The 22,817-nt window shown below is 44.2% G+C and overlaps 1 protein-coding gene across 1 annotated transcript in view; it reads right to left on the bottom strand.

Moving 5' to 3' along the window:
• PtA15_16A353 (uncharacterized protein) overlaps positions 1-16,327 on the bottom strand; it is a gene marked incomplete at both ends in the record, with an annotated part of 71,178 nt that extends 54,851 nt beyond the window's left edge. The window contains 5 exons of the mRNA XM_053164034.1: positions 14,785-15,141; positions 15,211-15,345; positions 15,417-15,520; positions 15,600-15,738; positions 16,022-16,327. Coding sequence (XP_053028000.1) covers positions 14,785-15,141; positions 15,211-15,345; positions 15,417-15,520; positions 15,600-15,738; positions 16,022-16,327 — 1,041 coding nt within the window. The remainder of the gene's footprint in view (positions 1-14,784; positions 15,142-15,210; positions 15,346-15,416; positions 15,521-15,599; positions 15,739-16,021) is intronic.
• Between the last annotated feature and the right edge of the window lie 6,490 nt (positions 16,328-22,817).

Here is a 22,817-nt window from a genome sequence, read left to right as displayed (position 1 = left end):
TCTCAGTTCTGTCCAGCTGATACTCAGCTTTGGTACCCAGCTCAAACTCAGCTTTTTTGCTCAGCTCATACTCAGCTTTTTCACGCAGCTCACTCTCAGAATTTGAATAAAGCCTTTTGACAAGTCCTTGCCCAGGTGATGCTCAGCTTTGTACTAGTCCTGGCGCAGCTGATTTTATCACATTGAGTGATTTGATCCTGACACCTGTCATGTGAGCCCTAGATGTGCTGGTAAAGAGGAGCAGTATTGGAGCAGTGTTGGAGCTGAGAAAAAATCTGCATCATGTCACTTGCCATCAAGTGACTACTTTTTTTCCTGGTGTTGTCACTACAGGCTTAGCCCATGGACCACGGGACCTTGCTGCGCTCTGGTTCCCTCCCATAGTATACATTCCTTAACTCAGACACTATTTGAGCTGAATTTGAAAATATCATCCAATAGTTGGATTCAGACTCCCTCTCAAGACCATCTCAACATTGCCAATTCACTCCCCAACTCTATTTTGCCAAACCCAATTGACCCTGTCCCACCCACTGCCCTTACCAAAGTATGAGAGAGGAGTCCTCAAATCTACAGGATTATGTTATTACTTTGAGACCTAGAACATGCCAACTTTCCTGGTTTTACTTTTTCCTGGCACCAACCCTGGGCGAGCCAATGGAACCAACTCCTCTCAAATTTTATCCTCAAACATTTGCAGGACACCTCTTGCGCTGGAGCATTTAAAAAATTCCACATTGATCCTAACAATTCCTTGGATGAGATCCTCTGGATTGGCATTTTACACCACTGGTTCCATGGTTGCCTGGAAGGTGTTCAATTGGGCTGTTTTTTTGCACTGCAAAGGAATAAGAAAAAGAAATCTGAAAATAAATGCAAGCTACAATCACAAGTAAGGAATTTGTTGAAGGTCAACTGGACCTGCGCTGTAATTTAACATAATTTTCTTTTTAATCTTAAGCTGCAGAACCACATACAGGACATCCTCTCAAAACTCTCACCATCAGTAATTGAGATGGAGCTCTTTGATAACATCCAATGCTGTTCTGAGACCAAGGCTTTCCCAGACAAGACACTCAAAAGAATCTCCCTACCCTGGCAATCAGAAGATTTCAACACCCTGGCACGTCAACTTGATATCATTCACATCCACAGGACCCATGTACAATACCAAAGGACAACAATTTATAGACTCCTTCAATCTTGAAAAAAAGTGTGCTTCACCAACATCTTCAACATCAGCAGCACCTTTCTGCAGTTTTCCACGCCACCTCCCACGCAGCTGTTATGCAGTCAAATATCTAGCCACCTTGTCCGATGTCAACATAAAAGTGCTTTATCCCAAGCCAGAAATATATTTTCCAAAGTTATTGTCTTTCGCTAAAGGTTGCTGTAAGTACATGATCTTCTCATGACACCCTAATTTAACATGTTGCTCATTAGAAACTGTGCAAACTGGTAATCATCATTTCCATGTGATGGTACACTCAGCCTGAATATCAAAACAAAATTCCACCAAAAAAAAAAGTAAGTCAACAACTTCACCCCTATTTATGACAAGAGAAAAAGTCATACAATGTCAATTCCCCCTTCCTGTTTTTAACTTGGTTTAAATTCATTTCCAGTGTTCCTTGTACATGGTGTTGGTAGAAATAAAACTTGCTGGTTTGGCCAAGGCAATAAAGACAATCCACAGCTTGAGCCTCCATTGCTGGATTCCAATTTGGTTCCTTCAACATCAAAATTATCATCAGATCATGTAATTCTATATCAGGAAATGCTTATGCTCACCATCACATAGACAATCTGAGCACACTGCAAATCAATTCCTACCCCGGCTGCTTGTATTGAACCAAGGAGGATGTTGCAGTTTGGATCAGATTGAAATTGAGCCAGGTTTTCATCTTGTCTTCCCAAATCCAAGCTGCCTAAAAGCCATGTAGAACCAAGCTGTTTCTCTTGGAGTGCTTTTTCAATTCTTGGTTAATTCATAAATACATGTCATCATTTTTATGTTTCTTCTGTTTGAATGCAAGACAATATAGGGTAAGACTTACATCTCAAGATAGGCAACAAAGCTTGAGAATACTACTGCCTTGGGTCTTTGAATACCCTGTTTGCCTTGCAAGAATTCATTCAGGTTCTCCACAAGATGCACTAGTTTTTCAGAGTCTTGCCATTGCCAATTCCATGGATTATGAATTTCATGCCGTGCAAAGATTGGGTGATTACGTACAGAATTGCCAAATCTTGGTCAGCTGTTGGAAGAATTCTGTCAAATCCCAAGGCTAGCCAGACAATTGAATTCTTCCAAAGCACTGAATGAATTTTTGGTGAAATCAGCAAGACAAATTCTCCCACAGTTCACCCAAGCTCACAATTATGACTTTTTCTACCTTGGTAGGAAGGTTCAAGAGTACATCCTTTGTTTGCCTCAAGTATATAGTTTCCATCAACCTATTCATTGTTGTGATTGCATCCTGCAAACCAACATTCATTCCAGGGATAAGGTGCTTCTTCCAGACCCATTCCTGGTCCCAAGGTGAAATCTTCAGCAACAAGATCAAGCTCTGGACATCCACCAGTCTGTTCTGAGATGGGGTGCTGTTAAGACACAGGATGTATTTTGATTGAAGTTTTTTAATGTTGACAGTCTGGTTGGCAGTTGGATTGTGTATCATACTACATATTCTATACAGTCAGAATGACATGAATTGATGACAAGTGATATAAGCTTAGTGCAACTTACTGAGCCTCATCCAAGACTATCCTTAAACAACACACATCAAGCAATTCAATTGTTATTTGATTGGTGTGAAGTGGGGTTCTGACAATGTCATAGGTTGTCAGAACAACAATTGAGGACAAGAGATCTTTCTTTTGAATCTGCCTTCACTCCCGTCCATGAAACATACAGTAAGGCAAAGCTCCATTGACAAAGTGGATCTTGAGCTTGTTTTCTCAGTTTGAAAAGGTGGAAAATGGACAAATTACAAGCGTTGCAGCAAATTGAACAGGGAGATTTTGGATGCTGTCAATCTGAGATTTCTTGGCTAAATGACTGGTAGCTAGAATCAGGGCCAGTGTGGTTAACATTTTTCCTAATCCCATATTCTCAGCAAGTAGGGATCCTGGGCTAGATTATTTTTCCATTTCCCCAAGCTGTAGGTCAGATGGGTTGCAACTTTGATGGATCCAATTGTTGATAGGATATTTCCACAGCTAGTAAATTCTATTACATTCAGTTGACTTGTTATTCTTCAGAAACTGTATGGTCGTGTGTTGATGGTCCTCCAAGCTAGTTACACAGTTCCTGAGTATTATATTTGAGGAACCACCAAAATCTTCCAGACTACTGTTAATAATTCTGAACACAGGTAGTTTGGGGAATGTTGAAAAAGACATTAGGATTGTATGTAGTTCCAGAGGGGCCAGAGATTGACTTGGGCATTTGAAAAAGCAGCTGAAACACGGTGTGGTGTGCTGCATGGTACACGCAACGGTGGGCCGCTACGCTACACTACGCTACACTACGCTACAGGGCCACTTAGTGTTAGCGTAGCGGCAAAAAGCGCCCGCCCATTTTGAGTAGCGTTAGCGCGTTGTTAGCGCCGCTACGCTGCGCTACATTTCAGCAGCGCTAACAGGGTGCCAATTGTTTGTTAGTGTTAGAGCGCCGCTAGAGTCAATACGCTACAGCGCTTTTAGCGGAAAAAAAGGCCTTTTTTTCAGCTAAAAGCACTGTGGTGCACCGTAGCGCGCGCTCCTTTGCGCCCTGCGTGTGTAGTGTTAGCGCAATTGCGCGCATCTGCGCTAACGCTACGCTAACAGCTAAATTAGCTGCGCACCCTTTGCGCGTAGCGTTAGCGCAGAGAAGGCACAATCCGCTAACGCTACGCTTAAATTTAGCGGAATTCCGCTACGCTACGCCACGCTAACGCTACGGTTAGCGTAGCTGGCCCACCATTGGTACACGTGGAGTCTCAGTTCACATTATTGCCTGTCAGGTGTGCGGCTGGTTGCAGCCCCTAGGAGCCAGACATCAAGATCCAAGTCCCAGTCTTCCTCAAGATCTTGATCTTTGCGGCGCGGCGCGCAGACCCTCAAGACCCCTTCAGTATTCCAGCTGGTTGTCTTTGTGTGTTTTTTTTTTCTTTTCTTTGTGTGTTTTGTTTTTTGTTTCCAGTTTCATTACTGCGGGTTTTGGATGGGCTCAGTGTGGAGGGTTGGTTTTGAATTTGCCCACAAACTCACTGGAAGGGGGGCATGGAACCTAGCTGATCCCATTAGGAAATCCATCAGAGTTTACTGATCTTCACCCGGCGCCCTCCAAATTGTGATCCTGAATCTTATTGATCTTTCCTCTGAGCTCCTCTCATTCTCCTCTCCCAACCTCTTTCCCTTCCTCTAACAACAAAGCCGCCGGGGCGCACTCAACGCCGTCATAAAATCTTTCCAAACCTCATTGCTAATGCGGTCCTCATTGCTCTATCCCACCAATAACCCGGAGGGCATTCATCTCAAAGAACACCCATCCCCCCAACAACTGCCGCCGGCCCCCGCACAGACAGAGTTCCACATTTGGTCCCCCAAGCCAGGATCAAACCAGTGACCTCAAGATTTACAGTCTCGGCAATTTTTGGACTTCCTTGTTTTTAGTGTTCAGCAGCGGAGGCATAGGAGGATCAAAGTAAGTTCCTCCCATAGTTGCACCTCCAGGGTTATCTGCTACCTTTTTGAAAAAAATTACATTGCCACTGCCGTGAGCCTTCCTTGATTGTCTTTTCCTCTTGTCTTTTCCAGATCACCATGGAGACACCTCAGAACTTGGCACCATCTTGCAGAATGGTCAAAATCAAGCCTCAAAATTGTAATCTGAAATTTACGGGCACACGTTTCAACGTGTCACTTTGCAAGTACAAGCTGGCTGCCAACCTTGATGGCGCGTTGGACAAGGACAAGGTCCTTCAGATTCCCTCTTTCCTTGGGAGCAAGGACATCCAGGACGCGGTGTGGGACATGAGCGGCTACGCAACAAAGTCTCAGGCAACGCTGCATGAGCAGATGGTCAAGCATTGGGGCCAGGTGGATATAGTTCACTACACGGTTGTGGACCTTCAAGCTCTTAAAGATTTGTGGACAGCCAAAGGCGGCATCTCTACACTGGACGCATACTGCTCCTTCAAATACGTGTTTGATGTCATCTTATCCTACCTTATTTGCTATCAGCACCTATCTTTGGAGGATCTAGCTGTTGATCATTTTTTCTTTTCATTCTCCCCAGGGTTCCAGCAGCGCATAAAATCCTTTCTAGTCAAGGAAAAGAAGATTGTCAAAAATCTTGACGGAGATATTGCCTTCCTGTGCTCAGCAAGCTGCGGGCAGCAGTCAAGTTGGAGATGGAAGAGGAAGTGGCATTCACTTCCAAGCAGATCAAAACAGAGCTGGTCCCAGTTCCCCAGTCTAAATTCAAGGCGGCAAACGACATCATGCAAAAGATGGAGGATGATTCGTGCCCTGAGGACGCCCCTGTTTTGGACAAGGTACCTGCAATGGTTGACAATATCTCTAGGATGCTTGGATCCTTTGAACAGGAACTGGAAAAGAAGTTTGTTGCAAAGGGAACATCTGCCACTCAGGGAGGGCCCCGCAAGGCTTGTGGACTGTTAGTCTGTTACTACTGCCATTGGGAGGGCCACAAGACAGGACACTGCATGGAGCTAGTTAAAGATAAGGAGGCCAATTTAGTCAAGCAGAAAGGGAACAATTTCTTTCTGCCCAACGGGGCCCTGATTCCGTTTGATTCCTCTTGACCCATCAGACACATGGTTTGTCAGCCTAAGTGATGCCAAGGATATTGTCCTCCTAGCTACATGTGGTGCAAAGCAAAAGATTAGAGTTGTAAAACTCTAATAAAAAGTTATAAGGGATAATTCCAACGTAAAAGTTGGGAATTATGGTGTAAAGATAGGGCAATTTGGGCCCATTAGACGTAATAAAATTGATATAATTAATTTTAAGAGGGGCCTGATAAATCAGGGTTGTTTAATCCCTCAAGACCAAAGAACTGGGGCCTGTAAACAGGGGTGTTTCAAATCCCAGAAAGAAATGGTGTAGAATCTCAAGAGAAGGGGATGCAACTTACCAGTCTAAGACCCTGGAGTCACTTGAGGTTCTTCAGACGTGAATTTGGGCAGTTGAAGGCACTCAGAGGAGGTAATCTTGAGGGCAGGGTGGTTACTTGACAGCTTCAAGGCGGAAATTAGGTCTGAAAATCACAAAAGTAGGTATTTTACCTGGCAAATCACAGGATATTGAGGCTGTTGAAGGCGGGTAAAGTTGTAATATGTAATTCAAAGCTGTGGAATCTCTTTTTGTGCAGAGAAAGGTCCCTTTTTATAGCCTAGGCAGGCCTCCAGGGGCGCCCAGGGGACAGGGGGACACTTGTGGGCCAATTCTGAGGCAATTTGGTTGCGCTAGAAGGCGCTGTTGGTCGCGGAACCTTGGGGCTTGGATACAAGGGTTGCTATGGACCATTTACAGAGGTTCTGCGTGTTTTTACACATGCTTTACAGGTCATAGGGGCTGGTTTGGGGGTTCTGTGACGCTCATTTCTGTGGAAATGTGCCACAGAAGGTACTAGAACTAGCTTCTGTGAACTTGTACACATGCAAGCAGTGCTTTATACATGTTCTGGAGGCGCTTATTAAATGCTCCAGTTCATTTGACCCCTTCTACATATTTACTACAGTTGTAATTTACGTGTAGTGAGGCTTGGGAGAAGCTGGGGCGCTTTCTAGTCTCTCCTGCGCACGCTGCAAGAGTCTTTTTCAGTCTAGAAGGTTTCCATATTGAATGACGTGGTAATTACATCTTGTTTGGTGATTAATTACATGTGTACAAGACATATAACACATGTAATATTGCTATTGGGGCATATTCTGGCCCATTCTCTCTTACTGGTAGCACAAGCGCTTTGGTTGTGGGCTAGTTTATGCATTATGCATATATGTACACCAAGCGTGCGGGCTTGAGATCTAGGCACCAGAGCACACGGGCTTGGGTGCGCCACGCAACAAATAAAGCCATCTTCTAAACTATACACAACACCTCAGTTACGTCACTGGAACTGGGTGTATACATATGTACTTAGATATGTAAGCATACAAGTGCATTCACACGGGGTGTGATGCACTTGCTTAAACTTTAAAGTTAGTTGACACAAGGAAGGGATAATAATTAAGGTTACATGTAAGTGAGGTACCCTAGGTTATTTTACCCGTAGAATCAGAATCTTCTATAATATTTGAATTATTAATTACACAAAGTGAAGTGATTAATTATTTATATATGTGTTTAATGTTTTTGCATAGTTTTACATATGTAAGAGTAATAATGTCTCTTTCATATGTAAAACTACTTTTTATATTTTATTTGCATATTTTTATGTGACGGTGGCTCTGCCATAGTAGCCAGCTGACATGGTTGCATCCTTTCAGCCTAAAGCCACGGTGGTGGTGGCAGCTTCAAAGTTTTGCACTACTTGCGGCGCACTTAATCCCTGGTACCCTCCGGCCATTTCATCTCAATCCTTCTCTGGAACCTACAAGGCTGACCCGGCTCAAAAGAAGCATGAAGTTCCAAAACCTTACGAGGCCCCTCTGGTTCTGCCCACGGGTGGGTAGAAACCTGCGCAGAAAACGTCAAAGGGCCCTGCTGAATCTGACGTCAAAGACATGGACAATGAGCCGGACCTGTTCACACTACCAAAATGGATGGATTTTCAATGTTGTATATTGATCAATATAGTGTGTATTGATCAATTTTTTTTATATTATGCCTCTTGATACCTTTGTCTGTGTTCATGTCTCTTTAATACTCTTCTATAATCTCTCTCCTTCCTCCTGTGTTAGCTTGAAGCCACAGGAATCTTTCCTTCTTTTTTACCTAAAAACATTCAAAAATTCCTACATAAACCATTCAATTCTTCTTGAAAAAAAAACATTTCAAGTTTTAGGATTAATCCAGGGTGGCTAAGGGTTCTCAGCATTTTTTTTTCTTTTTTTTTTTACTTCAACAATTGATGTTATCAGAAGTCTCCAAATCTACTTTTTTTCAAAAAAAGGAAAAACATTGACCCCTGACCTCTGTCATGATATCATCCTGAACACATTTTTGATTTGGTTGGTTGAACTTCCTGAAGATATTGCATATCATACCTGAAGTTAGAAGGCCGTTTTCAAATTAGTTTACCACGGTTTAGCATATTTTTGTCAGGTTCTTTTTTTTTGTCTACTTTTGTTATCAACCACAAATTAATGAGGAATATTTCCACATAAATTTTCATTAGAAAATTTTTCTGCATATAAAACCGAGACATATTGTATTTGGGGTCACATCAATTATGCAGCAGCTCCAATCTGATCAGTTGCCAAATATCACTACTTTGGTAGTTTCTTGGTGTTTCTGCCCCTATATCTCATCCCAGCGTGGGAAGTATTCCAAGATATTGCTACTGTGGTAAGACCAATCAAAACCAAAAATCTTTGAAAATAGGTTAAAAATACATTTCACATACATTAAATTTATGTACATACCGTCAAAAAGCGTGGAAGAATTTAGTTTACAATTCATAAGGCTTTTACATACAAATTACATAAGAACTGTTCATCTTAAAGCGCTCAAAAGCGCTGAACACCCTTGAAATCACATGTACACAATTTTATTTTCACATGGTGTTTATTTTATCACAAGTTCACTTAAAAACCACTCATATCTTGGCAATCACCTGAATTAGGTCATATTTTCCCCAATAAGAAATTTCCCCACTTTGATCTTCAATCACATGTAGCAAATAACTTCTTAGACGTAATTTTCCTTCCTAATTAGTCCAAGCCAAGTGATCATAACCCAAAAGGGGAAATTGTTTTCATTACATATGTAAATCTTTCCCAATTGGTACAATTATTTCACATTACATTGAACAGCTTTCCCCATTAGTACATTTATTTCACTACATTGTAAATCACTCTCAGACGTGATTTTTCCTATAAAAGGAGGCCTCTTTTGACCCTTCTTGTTTTCTTTTCCCCCTCATGCTTGCATTAGTGAATGAAAATTGATATCATTCAGCAGACATCACTTCAAAAATTGCCCCCTTCCAACATTGCCTTATAAAATTGCCCCCTTATCAAATGTTGCCTCAACTTCTCACTTGACTCGAAAATCTGACTTATTAATTTAAGTTCAGGAATCTCCCAGAGTACTCATCACGCCAAACTCTTCTAAATTATAACATTACATCCAAATTACATATTACAAGGTTTAAATAGTAACAAGTTTTACATAGCTAAATTCAGGAAGATTGCGCCACACTAAATTAATAGTGTATCTCCTAGAGCTTAATTGCAGGAGGGCAGCCCTTCAAGCACCCGTGTAAACTGTCAAATCCTTGATATTTTGCATATCCCCTCCAAGCTCTGCTTACGCCTTGCGTGAGAGTTCCACACTACCCAAATGTTTAAAAGCCCGCACAGTTTCATCCTGTACGTTTACTGACCACAAAACCCCCAAATGTAGCGGCTGCAGTCTGATCAGTTTCCAAATATCACTACTTTGATAGTTTCTTGGTGTTTCTGCCACTATATCTCATCCCAGAGTAGTAATTCTTCTGCAATATTGTTACCTAAACGTTTAAAAGCACTGCCAGCATAATTGGCTGGGTTGAGGTTATCCCAGTTAAACTGGGATGAACTCAACCAATTTAAACTTAGTTGATCTCAACTGATGAAATATAAATCCAAGGTATGTGAAGACCCTGCTGTCTTCGCCTTATCCGGTACGGTATTTTCGGCCATCTGATGGCCTCTCTTCTGCCTGCTCTTGGGCTCTCAACCTTATTCCGCCACTCTCGGAGATTCTTCCTTGCATCTACAGAACCGGTCGTAACCAAGACCGGCATCCCTCTATCATCTAGGTTGTATTCCCTTACTTTATTTGGCGCTCTCGCCTATTATATATATGTTGAGCCTGTATATTAGTTACATAGTTACTACCGGACTTCCACAAGTCCGGCCATCCATCTTGTCCTTATCCGTCTCTTACTCTTATCTTGTACCGTCCCATCCAATGGGACATATCTCTTCCCTCTCGTGCTACTCGACCGCCTCATTATGCTACTCTGTAGACTTCTTGCCTATAAAAGGCGGCCTTGTGCCCAGCAATACAACCCCAACTTAATTCTCTCGCACATCTCCGTTTTCCAGAAACCTGCAAGACTTCACAGGTACCCCCCTTGATTTTATATTTCATTGGATGAGATCAACCCATTTTAAATTGGCTGAGTGCATCCCAGTTAAACTGGGATGACATCATCCCAGCCAAACATGCTGGCAGTGAATTGCCCCCAAAAATTCATTATGTACCTTTACTGACCACAAAACTCACAAATGTAGCAGCTACAGTCTGATCAGTTTCTGAATATCACTACTTTGGTAGTTTCTTGGTGTTTCTACCACTATATCTAATCCCAGCATGGGAATTCTTGTGCCATATGGTTACCAAAATGTTTACAAGCCCCCAAAGTTGCATCACTTACCTTTAATACTGACCACAAAACCCCCAAATGTAGCAGCTGCAGTCTGATCAGTTTCCAAATATCACTAAGTTGGTAGTTTCTTTGTGTTTCTGCCACTACATCTCATCCCAGCATGGAGATTCTTCTGCAATATTGTTACCAAAATGTTGAAAAGCCTCCAAAGTTTCATTATGTAACTTTACTGACCACAAAACCACCAAATGTAGCAGCTACAGTCTGATCCAAGTTTATTAAAACCACAGTTTCACAGAAACTGACTTCATGGGTTCATGCTGCATTTCATTGAAAATGCAGGCAGAAGGAATTAAAATTTCGAAATTTTTGTTCCTTAAGTTCAAAAAGATTAAGTATTTTTTTCATTACAGAGTTTATGGTTTGTTTCAGTTTATATAATTATTGTTTTTGTGTGATTTTATGTTATGTTTTTGTGTGTTTGGATTGTGTTCAAATGTTTTTTTTTTTTTGTGTGAGTTCAAAGTTTAAATTTGTTTGTGTTGTGTGAGTTCAAAGTTTAAATTTTCTTATTTTGTGTGATTTTAAAGTTTTGTTTGGGTTTGGAATTTTTGATTTTTGAAATCAAGAAGGGGCCTACTTAAATGAAATTGGGGGCCTTCAGGGAGGGGTGGACAAACCAGATCCCCTGAGGGGACAAACAGCTCCCCCCAGCCCTTCAAGTATCCGACCAAGCTCACACACCCTGGGCCCTGACATCCTTCAAACCAAAACTTTTGGTTGTCAGGGCCCTGCACCTGGGTAGACACAATGCTGGCCTGTACACACTCATCTCAGTGTTTACAGGTCAGCTTGAGAGCTTGAATCCTCAAGATGACCAGTCAGGGTCATCCAGACATGTTCTGGATCCAAGGAAACTTGACGGGGAGGCATCCTCCCCAAGGTCTCCATCTTGTCTTGATGCCAATCTGTAGTGGTATCGGGGGGATTCACACAACCATCAAGGGAAAATGTACTGTGGAGTCCCCTTGATGACCCGTACAGACCGGACTCAAGCAGATTCACTCCTCCTCTCCGATGACTGGTCTGTGCCAGTCATTGAGAGGAGTCATAGCTCTTGATGACCAGTCTGTGCAGTCATCAAGGGAGGTAACACTTCTTGATTACCGGAACAGCCCGGCATTGAGAAGATTTATACCTCTTGATGGCCGGTCTGAACCGGTCATTGAGGGGACTCCACAGTACATTACCCCTCAATGGTCAGTCCGACCAGTCATCAAGGGGTCTCATACCTCTCAATGACTGGTTGCACCGGCCATTGAGGGGTCTCATATCTCTCAATGACTGGTCGGACCACCCATTGAGGGGTCTTCAACCTCTCAACAACTGGTTGGACCGGCCATCAAGGGGTGAGAGGTATGAGACTCCTCAATGGCCAGTCGGTACCGGTCATTGAGGGGACTCCACATTACAGTACACCTCAATGACCAATCACTACCAAGATGGATGAATTTGCAATGTTGTATATTGATCAATTTATATTGATCATTTTTTTTTATTCCTCTTGATACCTTTGTCTCTGTTCCATGTCTCCTTAATACTCTTCTATAATCTCACTCCTTCCCCCTATGTTAGCTTCAAGCCACAGGATTTTTTTTTTTTTTTGCCTGATAACATTCAGAAATTTCTACATACACCATTCAATTCTTCATGAAAAAAGACATTGCAAGCTTTAGGATTAATCGTGGGTGGCTGAGGGGTCTCAATTATTTTTTCTTTTTTTTTACTTCAACAATTGATGTTATCAGAAGTCTCCAAACCTACTTTTTTTCAAAAAAGGAAAAACATTGACCCCTGACCACTTTCATGACACCATCCTGCACACATTGTTAATTTGGTTGGTTGAACTTCCTGAAGATATTGCACATCATACTTGAAGTGCTACATGCAAAGAAGGCCTTTTTGAAATTAGTTTACCATGGTTTAGCATATTTTTGTCAGGTTCTTTTTTTTATCTACTTTTGTTTTCAGCCACGGATTAATGAGGAATATTTCCACATAAAATTTCATTGGAAAATTGTTCTGCATTTAAAACCCAGAAATATGGTGTTTGGGGTCACACCCATTATGCAGCTGCTATAATCTGATGAGTTGCCAAATATCACTACTTTGGTAGTTTCTTGGTGTTTCTGCCACTATATCTCATCCCAGTGTGGGAATTCTTCTGCCATATGGTTATCAAAATGTTTAAAGGCCCCCAAAGATTCATTGTGTACCTTTAATGACCACAAAAACCCCAAATGTAGCAGCTGCAGTCTGATCAGTTCCCAAATATCACTACTTTGGTAGTTTCTCGGTGTCTCTGCCACTATATCTCATCCCAGCATGGTAATCCTTCTGCAATATTATTACCAAAATGTTAAACAGCCCCCAAAGATTCATCATGTACCTTTAATACTGACCACAAAACCTCCAAATGTAGAAGCCACAGTCTGATCAGTTCCCAAATATCTCTACTTTGGTAGATTCTTGGTGTTTCTGCCACTATATTTCATTCCAGCATGGGAATTCTTCTGCCATATGGTTACCAAAATGTTGAAAAGCCCCCAAAGTTTCATTGTGTACCTTTGCATGACCACAAAAACCACAAATGTAGCAGCTACAGTCTGATCAGCTTGGAAATATCACTACTTTGGTAGTTCCTTGGTGTTTCTGCCACTAATCTATATCTCATTGTAACGTGGGAATTCTCCTGCAATATTACATTTGGGGGTTTCATGTTCATTAAAGCTACATGTAAACATTTTGGTGACTATATGGCAGGAGAATTCCCACCCTGGGATGAGATATAGTGGTAGAAACCCCAAGAAACTAAAAACTTACTGATATTTGGGAACTGATCAGACTGTGTCTGCGGCATGTGGGGCTTTTGTGGTGAGTAAAGGAACATAAAAAAGCTTTGGGGGCTTGTCAACATTTTGATCACCATCTGGAAGAAGTGTTCCCACTCTGGGATGAGATATATTGCCAGAAACACCAAGAATCTACCAAAGTAGAGATATTTGGGAACTGATCAGACTGTGGCTTCTACATTTGGAGGTTTTGTGGTCAGTAAAGGTACATAATGAATCTTTGGGGGCTTGTGAACATTTTAGTAACCATATGGAAGAAGGATTTTCACACCGGGATGAGATATAGTTGCAGGAACACCAATAAACTACCAAAGTAGTGATATTTGGAAACTGGTCGGACTGTAGCTGCTACATTTGGGGGTTTTGTGTTCAGTAAAGGTACAAGATGAATCTTTGGGGGCTGGTTAACATTTTGGTAACCATATGGCAGAAGGATTCCCAAGCTGGGATGAGATATAGTGGCAGAAACACCAAGAAACTACCAAAGTAGTGATATTTGGAAACTGATCAGACTGTAGCTGCTACATTTGGGGTTTGGTGGTAAGTAAAGGTACATAATGAATCTTTGGGGGCATTTCAACATTTGGAAAACCATCTGGCAGAAGGATTCCCATGCTGGGATGAGATATAGTGGCAGAAACACCAAGAAAATATCAAATTAGTGATACTAGAGTCCAAGGCGGCTACGCCGCTGCAAGTTCAGGGTGTTTGTCTGACCCCTTGCCATCCCCATCAACCAGCTATATTTCCTAGCATGGCCCCTCATGCACCCCCAAAGGGACTTGCCTCAAGTGTATTCCTTGGTAGCCTTTACCAAAAGTGATGGTGACAGTAAGACACAATAAATTTTAATGCGCGCGGTCCATGCAATGAATCATGACAGGAAAACGACCAGAAATAAAATAGAGAGAGAAAAAAGATGTGGGGAATGTGTGGTGTCAGGCACTTGATCACCAAAAAAAAAGAAGGAATGAGCATAACAAAGCGGCAGTAAATGTAATAAGATCAAAGAGAGAATTAAGGGTGCTTTTTTGGGAGGTGGGAAGGTCGGAGGGGGGGGATTGGCGCCAAAAGAGGACACAAAATAGTACATAAAGCACAGAAGCGCTCACACCACACCACAGAAACAACAACACAAACAAAAATAATGACAGATTATAGGGCGGAGAGAGAGACACATTTTGCGCAGAGGATGCTCAGGCTTGGAAGGGCCGTCTCGGGTGAAGGGTCATGACGCGGACGACGCTGCAGGTGTGGGCATCAAACCCGGCGGCAATGACGCGGAGGACGATATCCTTGCTGGTGAACATCCCAGTGATCCACCTGCCGTCGTTCTCCATCACACAGACGGCGGTGGTGTGGTATGCGCATGAGGATGGTGGCCTCCTTGACGCTCGTCTTCACGCCCACCGTTGCCGCGCTTTTCCGGGCATCGAGGATCAAGCCCAGATCGGGGAAGGAAATCTTGTTCCGGAGCGCCTTGACGTACACCATCAGCGGGTTCACTGCCCCCGGCGTCGCCCCGCGCGTCCCGTTGCCAAACTCTGACTGGACCCCCTCAATTGGATCGTAGAGCTTTTCCGAGGAGCAGCAGGCCCGTTCGAGCTTCTCGAGCAACTTGGGGAATACTTTGGTGATATCCAACAGTCCGATCACGTCTCCTTCATCGTGACAGACCGGCTGGATGACCGAAACACGTTAGATTTTTCTTGTCTTTCTCTCTTCCTGGTGAGAGATGGGGTGGAATACCAAGTGCCTGAATCCTCTGGTGACCATTGTTGTGAGTGCTTCGGTGGCCAAGGTGGTGTCGATGGTGACCATTGGATTGCGGGTCATGATCGCCGAGACAGGGGTCGTGTGGGGATCCATTCCATCTCCAATCACCTGCGAGACAAATAGATAGGAGAGAAAGCTCAGTTTGGCGGGCTGGATCGGATCGGAATGGGAAGATTGACCCTGAATGCCAGGTCCTTGGCAGTAAAGATCCTGCGTAGATGCTCGTCCTCGTTGACTACCAGGACGCAATCGGTCCGTTTAGCTGCACAGAGCTGAGATTCATCTACGACCGTGATTGGGTGCAGAATGTAGGGATTAGCTAGGCCACCAGACAGAGACCGAGCGAGTCGGGGTTTTCCAACCTGTGATGTTGTCGGGCACTGTGAGGGCTGGTAGCAGTCGTAATGCTGATACTGTGCCGGCCTGTCGTTTTGGTCTCGGTCCGCGCGTGCCGCCACCGGCCTGATGGCTGGTCGTCCGTTTCTGGCCGGGTTGCTTCCGCTGCAGCGTATATATAATTCACAGCACAAACGACGACCGACCCCATAAAAGAAGCGAAAGAATGATTGAAAAAGGGTTGTGAGAAGGAAGATCTTCGTGAGGGTGTTAGTGGAGAGAGTGACAGAAGGAGGAGGTCAAGGATGGTGGGAGGGTTGGTCAAGAAAAGTAGAGGGGGAAAGATATCTCATGGAGAGGGCGGCAAAGGAGAAGAAGGGTGGTGATGGGTGGATGTGATTTCCTGGATTTTGTCCTGAGAGTTGATTTGGGGGTCAAGTATTCCAACGAGCGGGGAGTCGGGGAAAGGCTGGGTAGGAGGAGGAGGCTCAGAGGGCGCCGGTTTGCTGGGTTTCTCGGCAGGGCTGTGAGTGTGCGAGTGGAGGAAGATGGAGATGCACTTGGCGAGGCTGGCGGGCCGGCTGAGCGTGCTGCTGCCCGTCATCATCGCGCCCCGCGGGCGATGGTGGCCGTGCTGGCCAAACGTGCCGCCAAAGGCGAGCTGCAGGTTTCCAAGCCGGATCAACCACTGTGTTGTATCTCTGGAGTCAATTGCCGAGGCCCTCCGCCTGGTCGAAGTTGCAGCCTCTCCCATGAGGGGAAAGCTGCCTGGCGGCCATATTGTGGGTGAGTGAGTTGCGGGAGCGGAGGATCTCGGGCTGGATGGGGTGCAGACTTGGGTTCTTGGACTTCATCCGCTCGAGCAGTGCCGGCTCGTCCTGCTTGCTGGCAGTGTTGTTGACCTCCACGTGGGCCTCCTCCTTGACATACTTTTTGTTTTCGCGCTTGAATGGTATCTGCTCATGTGCTTGGAAATCATGGTTTGGGTCTTCCCGATAAATGAACTAAGGGGGTCTTCTGGAGGACTTGAAGAATGGTGTGGGTATGATTTTGTCGGCCAGAGAGGGGAGGAGGCTGAGTGGATGTTTGTGTGTCCGAAAGAGATGAGTCAGGGGTGGAAGTGGCTGCGCTTTGGTGCTGGATGTCCATTCTTTGGGCTTAATGAGATCAGGATTGTCTTCCATTGATGGAGGGATAGGTCAGGCTGGCTGGAGCCCTCAGAACGGCTGTGCTTCAAGGGTAACAGCGGCAGCGGCAGAAGATGCTCAGTGGTACGGTGAGGGGGAGGATACGGGATGCTCGGGAGTGTACGGTCAGCTGGACCCAGACACAGAGAGAGAGAAGGGCCAAGGCTGTCAGTGTCAGGTACGCGCGCGGAGGAGGAGACTCAGAGGAGAGGCAACGTACCAGAATTGGCAGATTGCCTTGCCAACGTTGTGGCTGAATTTTCAGCCTGATCCAAGACAGTAACCTGCAAGTAGAACCCACTACACAAAATACATGTGGTCTGGTTGTAAGACTGTTTGCTGTCGTTTGAGGGCCCACCAATAAGAGTCTTCCTGGTATTGATAGCGACATGGGGCAGGTGTGGTGCTGGTGTCATAGGGACATGGCGGTGGCGCCATTGTCAAGGCCAAGTGCTGCTGACACGGGTTGAGGCTGGTCAAGGCGGAAGATTAAGCCTATGTAGATTGGGCTAACCAATGGTAGATCTTGGGTGATGAATATAAAAGGTGTGCTTTTGTGTTCGGATAATCCCCAGGGCGTCCTCTGCCGCTGTACTTGCAGCGTGCGGTTCGTCCTCACCCCCTCCGCTGTTGCACTTGCGCAGTTTGAGGGGCTACACTTGTTGACCCCCCTTTGCATAATGCCTTCAATGCGGCGCGCTGGGGGTCATCCTCTCACCATTTTTTAACCCTGCTAGACAGGGATGGATGGTGGGCCATGGTGCATCAGCTTGCTGATGTTAGGTGGCTGGGTGCAGATTGTTGCTCTGTTTTTGGTTGTTGTGATATTGTGGTCTTTTTGTTCATTTTGGCATTTGTAAAGGGAAAACCCTTCATCTTTTTTTCCTGGAGGTTGTAAAGGGGAAACCCTTGATTTTTTTTTGTGATTTTTGAAGATTTGTAGGGGAAACCCTTGAAGTTTTGTTTCGTGATTCAGAGGCTTTGATAAACTTGTATTTGGGAACAGATCAGAGTGTAGCTGCTACATTTGGGGGTTTTTTGGTCCTTAAAGGTACATAATGAATCTTTGGGGGCTTTGTAAACATTTTGGTAAACATATGGCAGAAGGATTCCCAAGCTGGGATGAGATATAGTGGCAGAAACACCAAGAAACTACCAAAGTGTTGAGATTTGGGAACTGATCAGACTGTAGCTTCTACATTTGGAGGTTTTGTGGTCAGTAAAGGTACGTAATAAATCTTTGGGGGCCTATGAAAATTGTATTAACCATATGGCAGAAGGATTCTCACTCTGGGATGAGAAATAGTGGCAGAAACACCAAGAAACTACCAAAGTCATGATATTTGGGAACTGATCAGACTGTAGCTTCTACATTTAGGGGTTTTGTGGTCATGAAAGGTATGTGATGAATCTTTGAGGGCCTCCATAAATTTTGGCAACCATATTACAGAGGGATTCCCACGCTGGGATGAAATGTAGTGGCAGAAACACCAAGAAACTACCAAAGTGGTGATATTTGGGAACTGATCAGACTGTAGCTTCTACATTTGGAGGTTTTGTGGTCAGTAAAGGTACATAATGAAACTTTTTGGCCTCTAAACATTTTTTTAACCATATGGCAGAAGGATTCTCACCCTGGGATGAGATATAGTGGCAGAAACACCAAGAAACTACCAAAGTAGTGATATTTGGGAACTAATCAGACTGTAGCTGCTACATTTGGAGTTTTGGTGGTCAGTAAAGGGACATAATGAAGCTTTGGGGGCTTCTTTACATTTTGGTAACCATATGGCAGAAGGATTCCCACGCTGGGATGAGGTATAGTGGCAGAAAAACCAATAAACTACCAAAGTAGTGATATTTGGAAACTGATCAGACTGTAGCTGCTACATTTGGAGGTTTTGTGGTCATTAAAGGTACATAATGAATCTTGGGGGTCCTGTAAACATTTTGATGACCATTTGGCAGAAAGATTCCCACGCTGGGATGAGATATAGTGGTGGAAACACCAAGAAACTACCAAAGTAGTGATATTTGGGAACCGATCAGACTGTAGTTGCTACATTTGGGGGTTTTGTGGTCATCAAATGTACATAATGATATTTTGGGGGCTTGTAAACATTTTGGTAACCATATGGCAGAAGCTGGCTTCCCACGCTGGCATGAGATATAGTGGCAGAAACACCAAGAAACTACCAAAGTGGTGATATTTGGAAACCGATCAGACTGTAGCTGCTACATTTGGGTGTTTTGTGGTCAGTAAAGGTACCTAATGAAACTTTGGGCGCTTCTCAACAAATTTGGTAAGAATATCTTGGAAGAATTCCCAAGCCGGGTTTAGATATAGTGGCAGAAACACCAAGAAACTACCAAAGTAGTGATATTTTGCAACTGATCATATTGTAGCTGCTGCATAATGGATGTTAGTCAGCTGCTAGTCCAAACAGCGCAGCTAGCGGACAAAGCAGTCAGAGACAGAGAGCCTCTGAGATATGTCACTAATAAGTGACGCGCCTCCTGCGCGCGTGAAGCAATACTGCGCAGCCGCAGTAAAGGATCTACAGATTGACATAAGTACAAGTAGAGGAATCCTCCAAAGCGGAGAGTTCCTCAGATTCAGATTTACCAAGCCCGCTACTTTGTAGTTTTTGACATCACTCGAATACTGCAATTGGGGCTTTTGAATCAATCTCTTTTCTTCTTATCTTTCCAACTTTCCAACTCTCCGACTCGACCTTGCTGATAAAGGGTAAGCTTGAGTCTCCTCTTCCCTTATTTCCTCACCCATCCTCCTAAGGAGCGCCTCTAGCCTCCGGTTGACAGAAGTCAACAGCCCCTCCTACGGAGGCGTGGTTATATCCTCCTGCAGAGGCGGTCAAGTAGAGCTCTGACCCCTGAGTTGTGATTGCTTTAGTCTCTTGTTTTATTCAGAGCTGCGTCACTAAAGAGACGCGCCCTGACATTTGGGGGCCTCATTGTCATTTGTCCCAAGATCCAAGCATTGCTTTGAGAACAGATTCCCACGGACTAAAGTTATTTCATCTACCCTTGTCTTTTTTTGGCTTGACCTTGGCCAAGTCGTATACAATATACTCTACCCAAGAACTATCTTCAGTATCCAGGCCAATCATCCCTGCATACTATTCCCCATATCTTCTGCATCCTCCAAAGCTTACAGTTAGCTTTCATCTTGCTTACATAATAATCTCTGCCTTATCAGCTTAGATATCGTGGTGATCTTATTGCGTATCGCATAGGATAAAGATAGTACAATCGGCTACACTGTCCAGGTGATTGTCACGAGAGATACGTTAATCGATACTACTTGGCTATACCAGTAGTAAGCTGCTCCTTTATTGTCTTCAGTATCATACTGATACTATTCAGACTAAGTGGAGTACCCTACTGGTGTTGTCCAGGCAAAAATTGCTGCGCAATTTTTTCAGGCAGACCGCCCGATTAACCCTCAAACCTCTAGGACAGATTGAGCTAGACGGAACTCAGAGCCTACAAACAACGGTGTAGCGGACCTGTTTGACAGCCTGTTTTGTCGTACAGGTAATACAGCTGATACTCATCCTGCTGCAACAGTTGATACAGCTAGTAGTAGACCAGCAGTTCAAAATCAAGCGAGTCAAGCCGGTATATCCCCTACAACGCTTATAGAACCTGCTCTAACCAATCCTGACATCAACCCAGCGATTGATCCAGTGTTATCAGGCCCAACTTGTAGATCTCATTCAGTGCTTGATCGCGGACATTAGATGTAGAGAGTCCGTAGCTAGCAACGGAGCGTCAACAGTAGATATCCAAAGACGTTTCACTAGGCCAGGACCGTCCACGATTGGAGTGGAGCAAATCTTAACAGGCAACGATAGACCCGACACAGTAGCCGGGGATAATAACACAGTCAGAAGACTGGGCTTGTCAGACTCAGACTCAAGTATTGAGATCACCGGTACTGGTCTGTATTCTTTTCTTTATTTCTTTTCTTCCTTTCTCTTTAGTATGTCTCCACCTAAGAAGACAGAATCTGATGTAGGTTCACAATCCTCATCCACTGGGTCAGAAAAACCACCGCTTTGTCCCCCCGGCAAATTTAAACGTGGAGGAAGCAAGAAGATCGTGGGGTCAAACGACGGTGCTCATTTTGCAAACCCACCTCAACTTCAAGAGGGCTTACTTGGAGGCTCAGGCGGGGAGCAATCAAAAGGAAATGGCAATCCTGAGGGAGCAGGCAATCACCACTCACAACAGGCTAGAGCGGATGATCGGCTCGAATATCTTAAGAGTGGAAACGGAGGGCTGGAATCCTCACAACATGCCCCAGCGTAACCGCAGAACTCAGCATCAACCAGCAAATCGCCAACCAGCTCCTCAACCGCGCAGGCAGCATTGACACCAAAATTACGCCAGACCGGCGGTCAACCAGGAGAGAGATCCTCCAGCAAATCAGACGCAAGAGCGGCAAGGGCAACCCGGCCAAAACTCGAGGATGTGACGTTGCCAGGTCTTCAGGCGGTCGATCTACAACAAGGTGTTCAGGGTGGGACGCACACTGCAGGGGAGTTACCAGTCAATCAAACAGTCCTGTTCCCAAAATCAAGGGAACTGGAACCATTGACGCTAGCCAATGCCACTGGGATCTTAAGACAAATGTTTACCAAAATCAAGGTGATTGTTGACAGAAACTCAAAACAGATAATGTCCCAGACGGACAACTTCCAAACAGCTCTCTCTAAGTATATGCAGAAAGATCTCACCGCACCCATGTCTAACAACTTTCATTTAATTAAGGATCTTGTTGGCGAAAATTTCAAGTCTGTTAAATTTTCTTTAAGTGGTATTTCTTCAGTCTGTAATAGCTTAGTCACTTCTATCGGCAATCTGAAAGACATTATGGACAAGTTGAATGGAAAATTGAAATCTTTTGATGTGCCATTGAAGAGTGAGTCTGTGAGTAACGATCCCAAAGGGACAATGCTGAGTGAGTTAGAGAATAACTTAAAGCATTTAATTAGGGAATCCATTGAGTTATCTACGGTGAAATTGTTGAGCCTAGAACAAAGTGACCCCAAACTCATTGCTGAGATTCAAGAGCTTAGTGCAAGAGTTTTTCATCTGGAACAAGGTTTGTCCCAATGGTTGGATCAGCCGAGTGCAGATTTAGAAACAGATGCGGTGGAGCATATATCCATTGAGTTAGGAGAGAAGTTGCATGACCATTTTTCAGCTTTAGAGCTGAAAATGATGAATGAGATTTGCAAGGGGCACCCCTCCATAGATGAGCGTAGTGTTTGTCCGGAGATAGAGGGAAAGCTGAAGGAACAGAGTGAAGCTCAGCGCATTGACTTTCTAAATCTCAATGATGAGCCAGTACCGGTCAGAAGGAGCAAGGCTGAGAGAAGAGATAGCATCCTTGACTGGGACAGTTCAATTGTTGAAGCAACAATCAGGTCCTACTCTACATGGCTTTAATCATTTTGATCGTACAAGCAGAGCTCAACCAAGCACTAATCTAGCCTCCATGGGTATTGATCCTGAACTGAAGAAAATGCTTAACAATGCAATAGCCAAGTCTGACTGGCCTACATTTTCCGGTGAGGGGGAGTACGATCATATGCGCTTTGTGCAATGGATAGACACAGCAAAGAAAGACGGCCATATAGATGACGAGGTCATTGTGCTTAAGCTGATCACTTTGTTTACGGGGACAGCGCTGTCATGGTACTCAACAATGAGACTGACCCATGAAGAAGCTAGTTGGAGCTTTTGGAGAGCCAAAATTTGCAAGAAGTTTGGTAATTTGGTGTGGAAACGCAAGAAGCAAAAAGCCTTTGAGGCTGATAAGTTTGTCCCCGGGGAGAATACGCCAGCGCAGTGGGTGACCTGTAAGTATGACCACTTGAACTGTTTTGCACCAACCACTGACATAGAGTCGATCAACTTCAAACTAGTTGTTCTGATGGAAAATTAAGTCGAATATGCAGCTAAGAATGCGATGAAGAGTACCGATGCAGACATGAGCCCATTCATTGATATCTTAGAAGATATTTG

The sequence above is a fragment of the Puccinia triticina genome, chromosome 16A (genome assembly GCF_026914185.1).
Source record: "Puccinia triticina chromosome 16A, complete sequence".
NCBI lineage: Eukaryota > Fungi > Basidiomycota > Pucciniomycetes > Pucciniales > Pucciniaceae > Puccinia > Puccinia triticina.
This window is presented reverse-complemented; position numbering and strand designations above follow the sequence as displayed.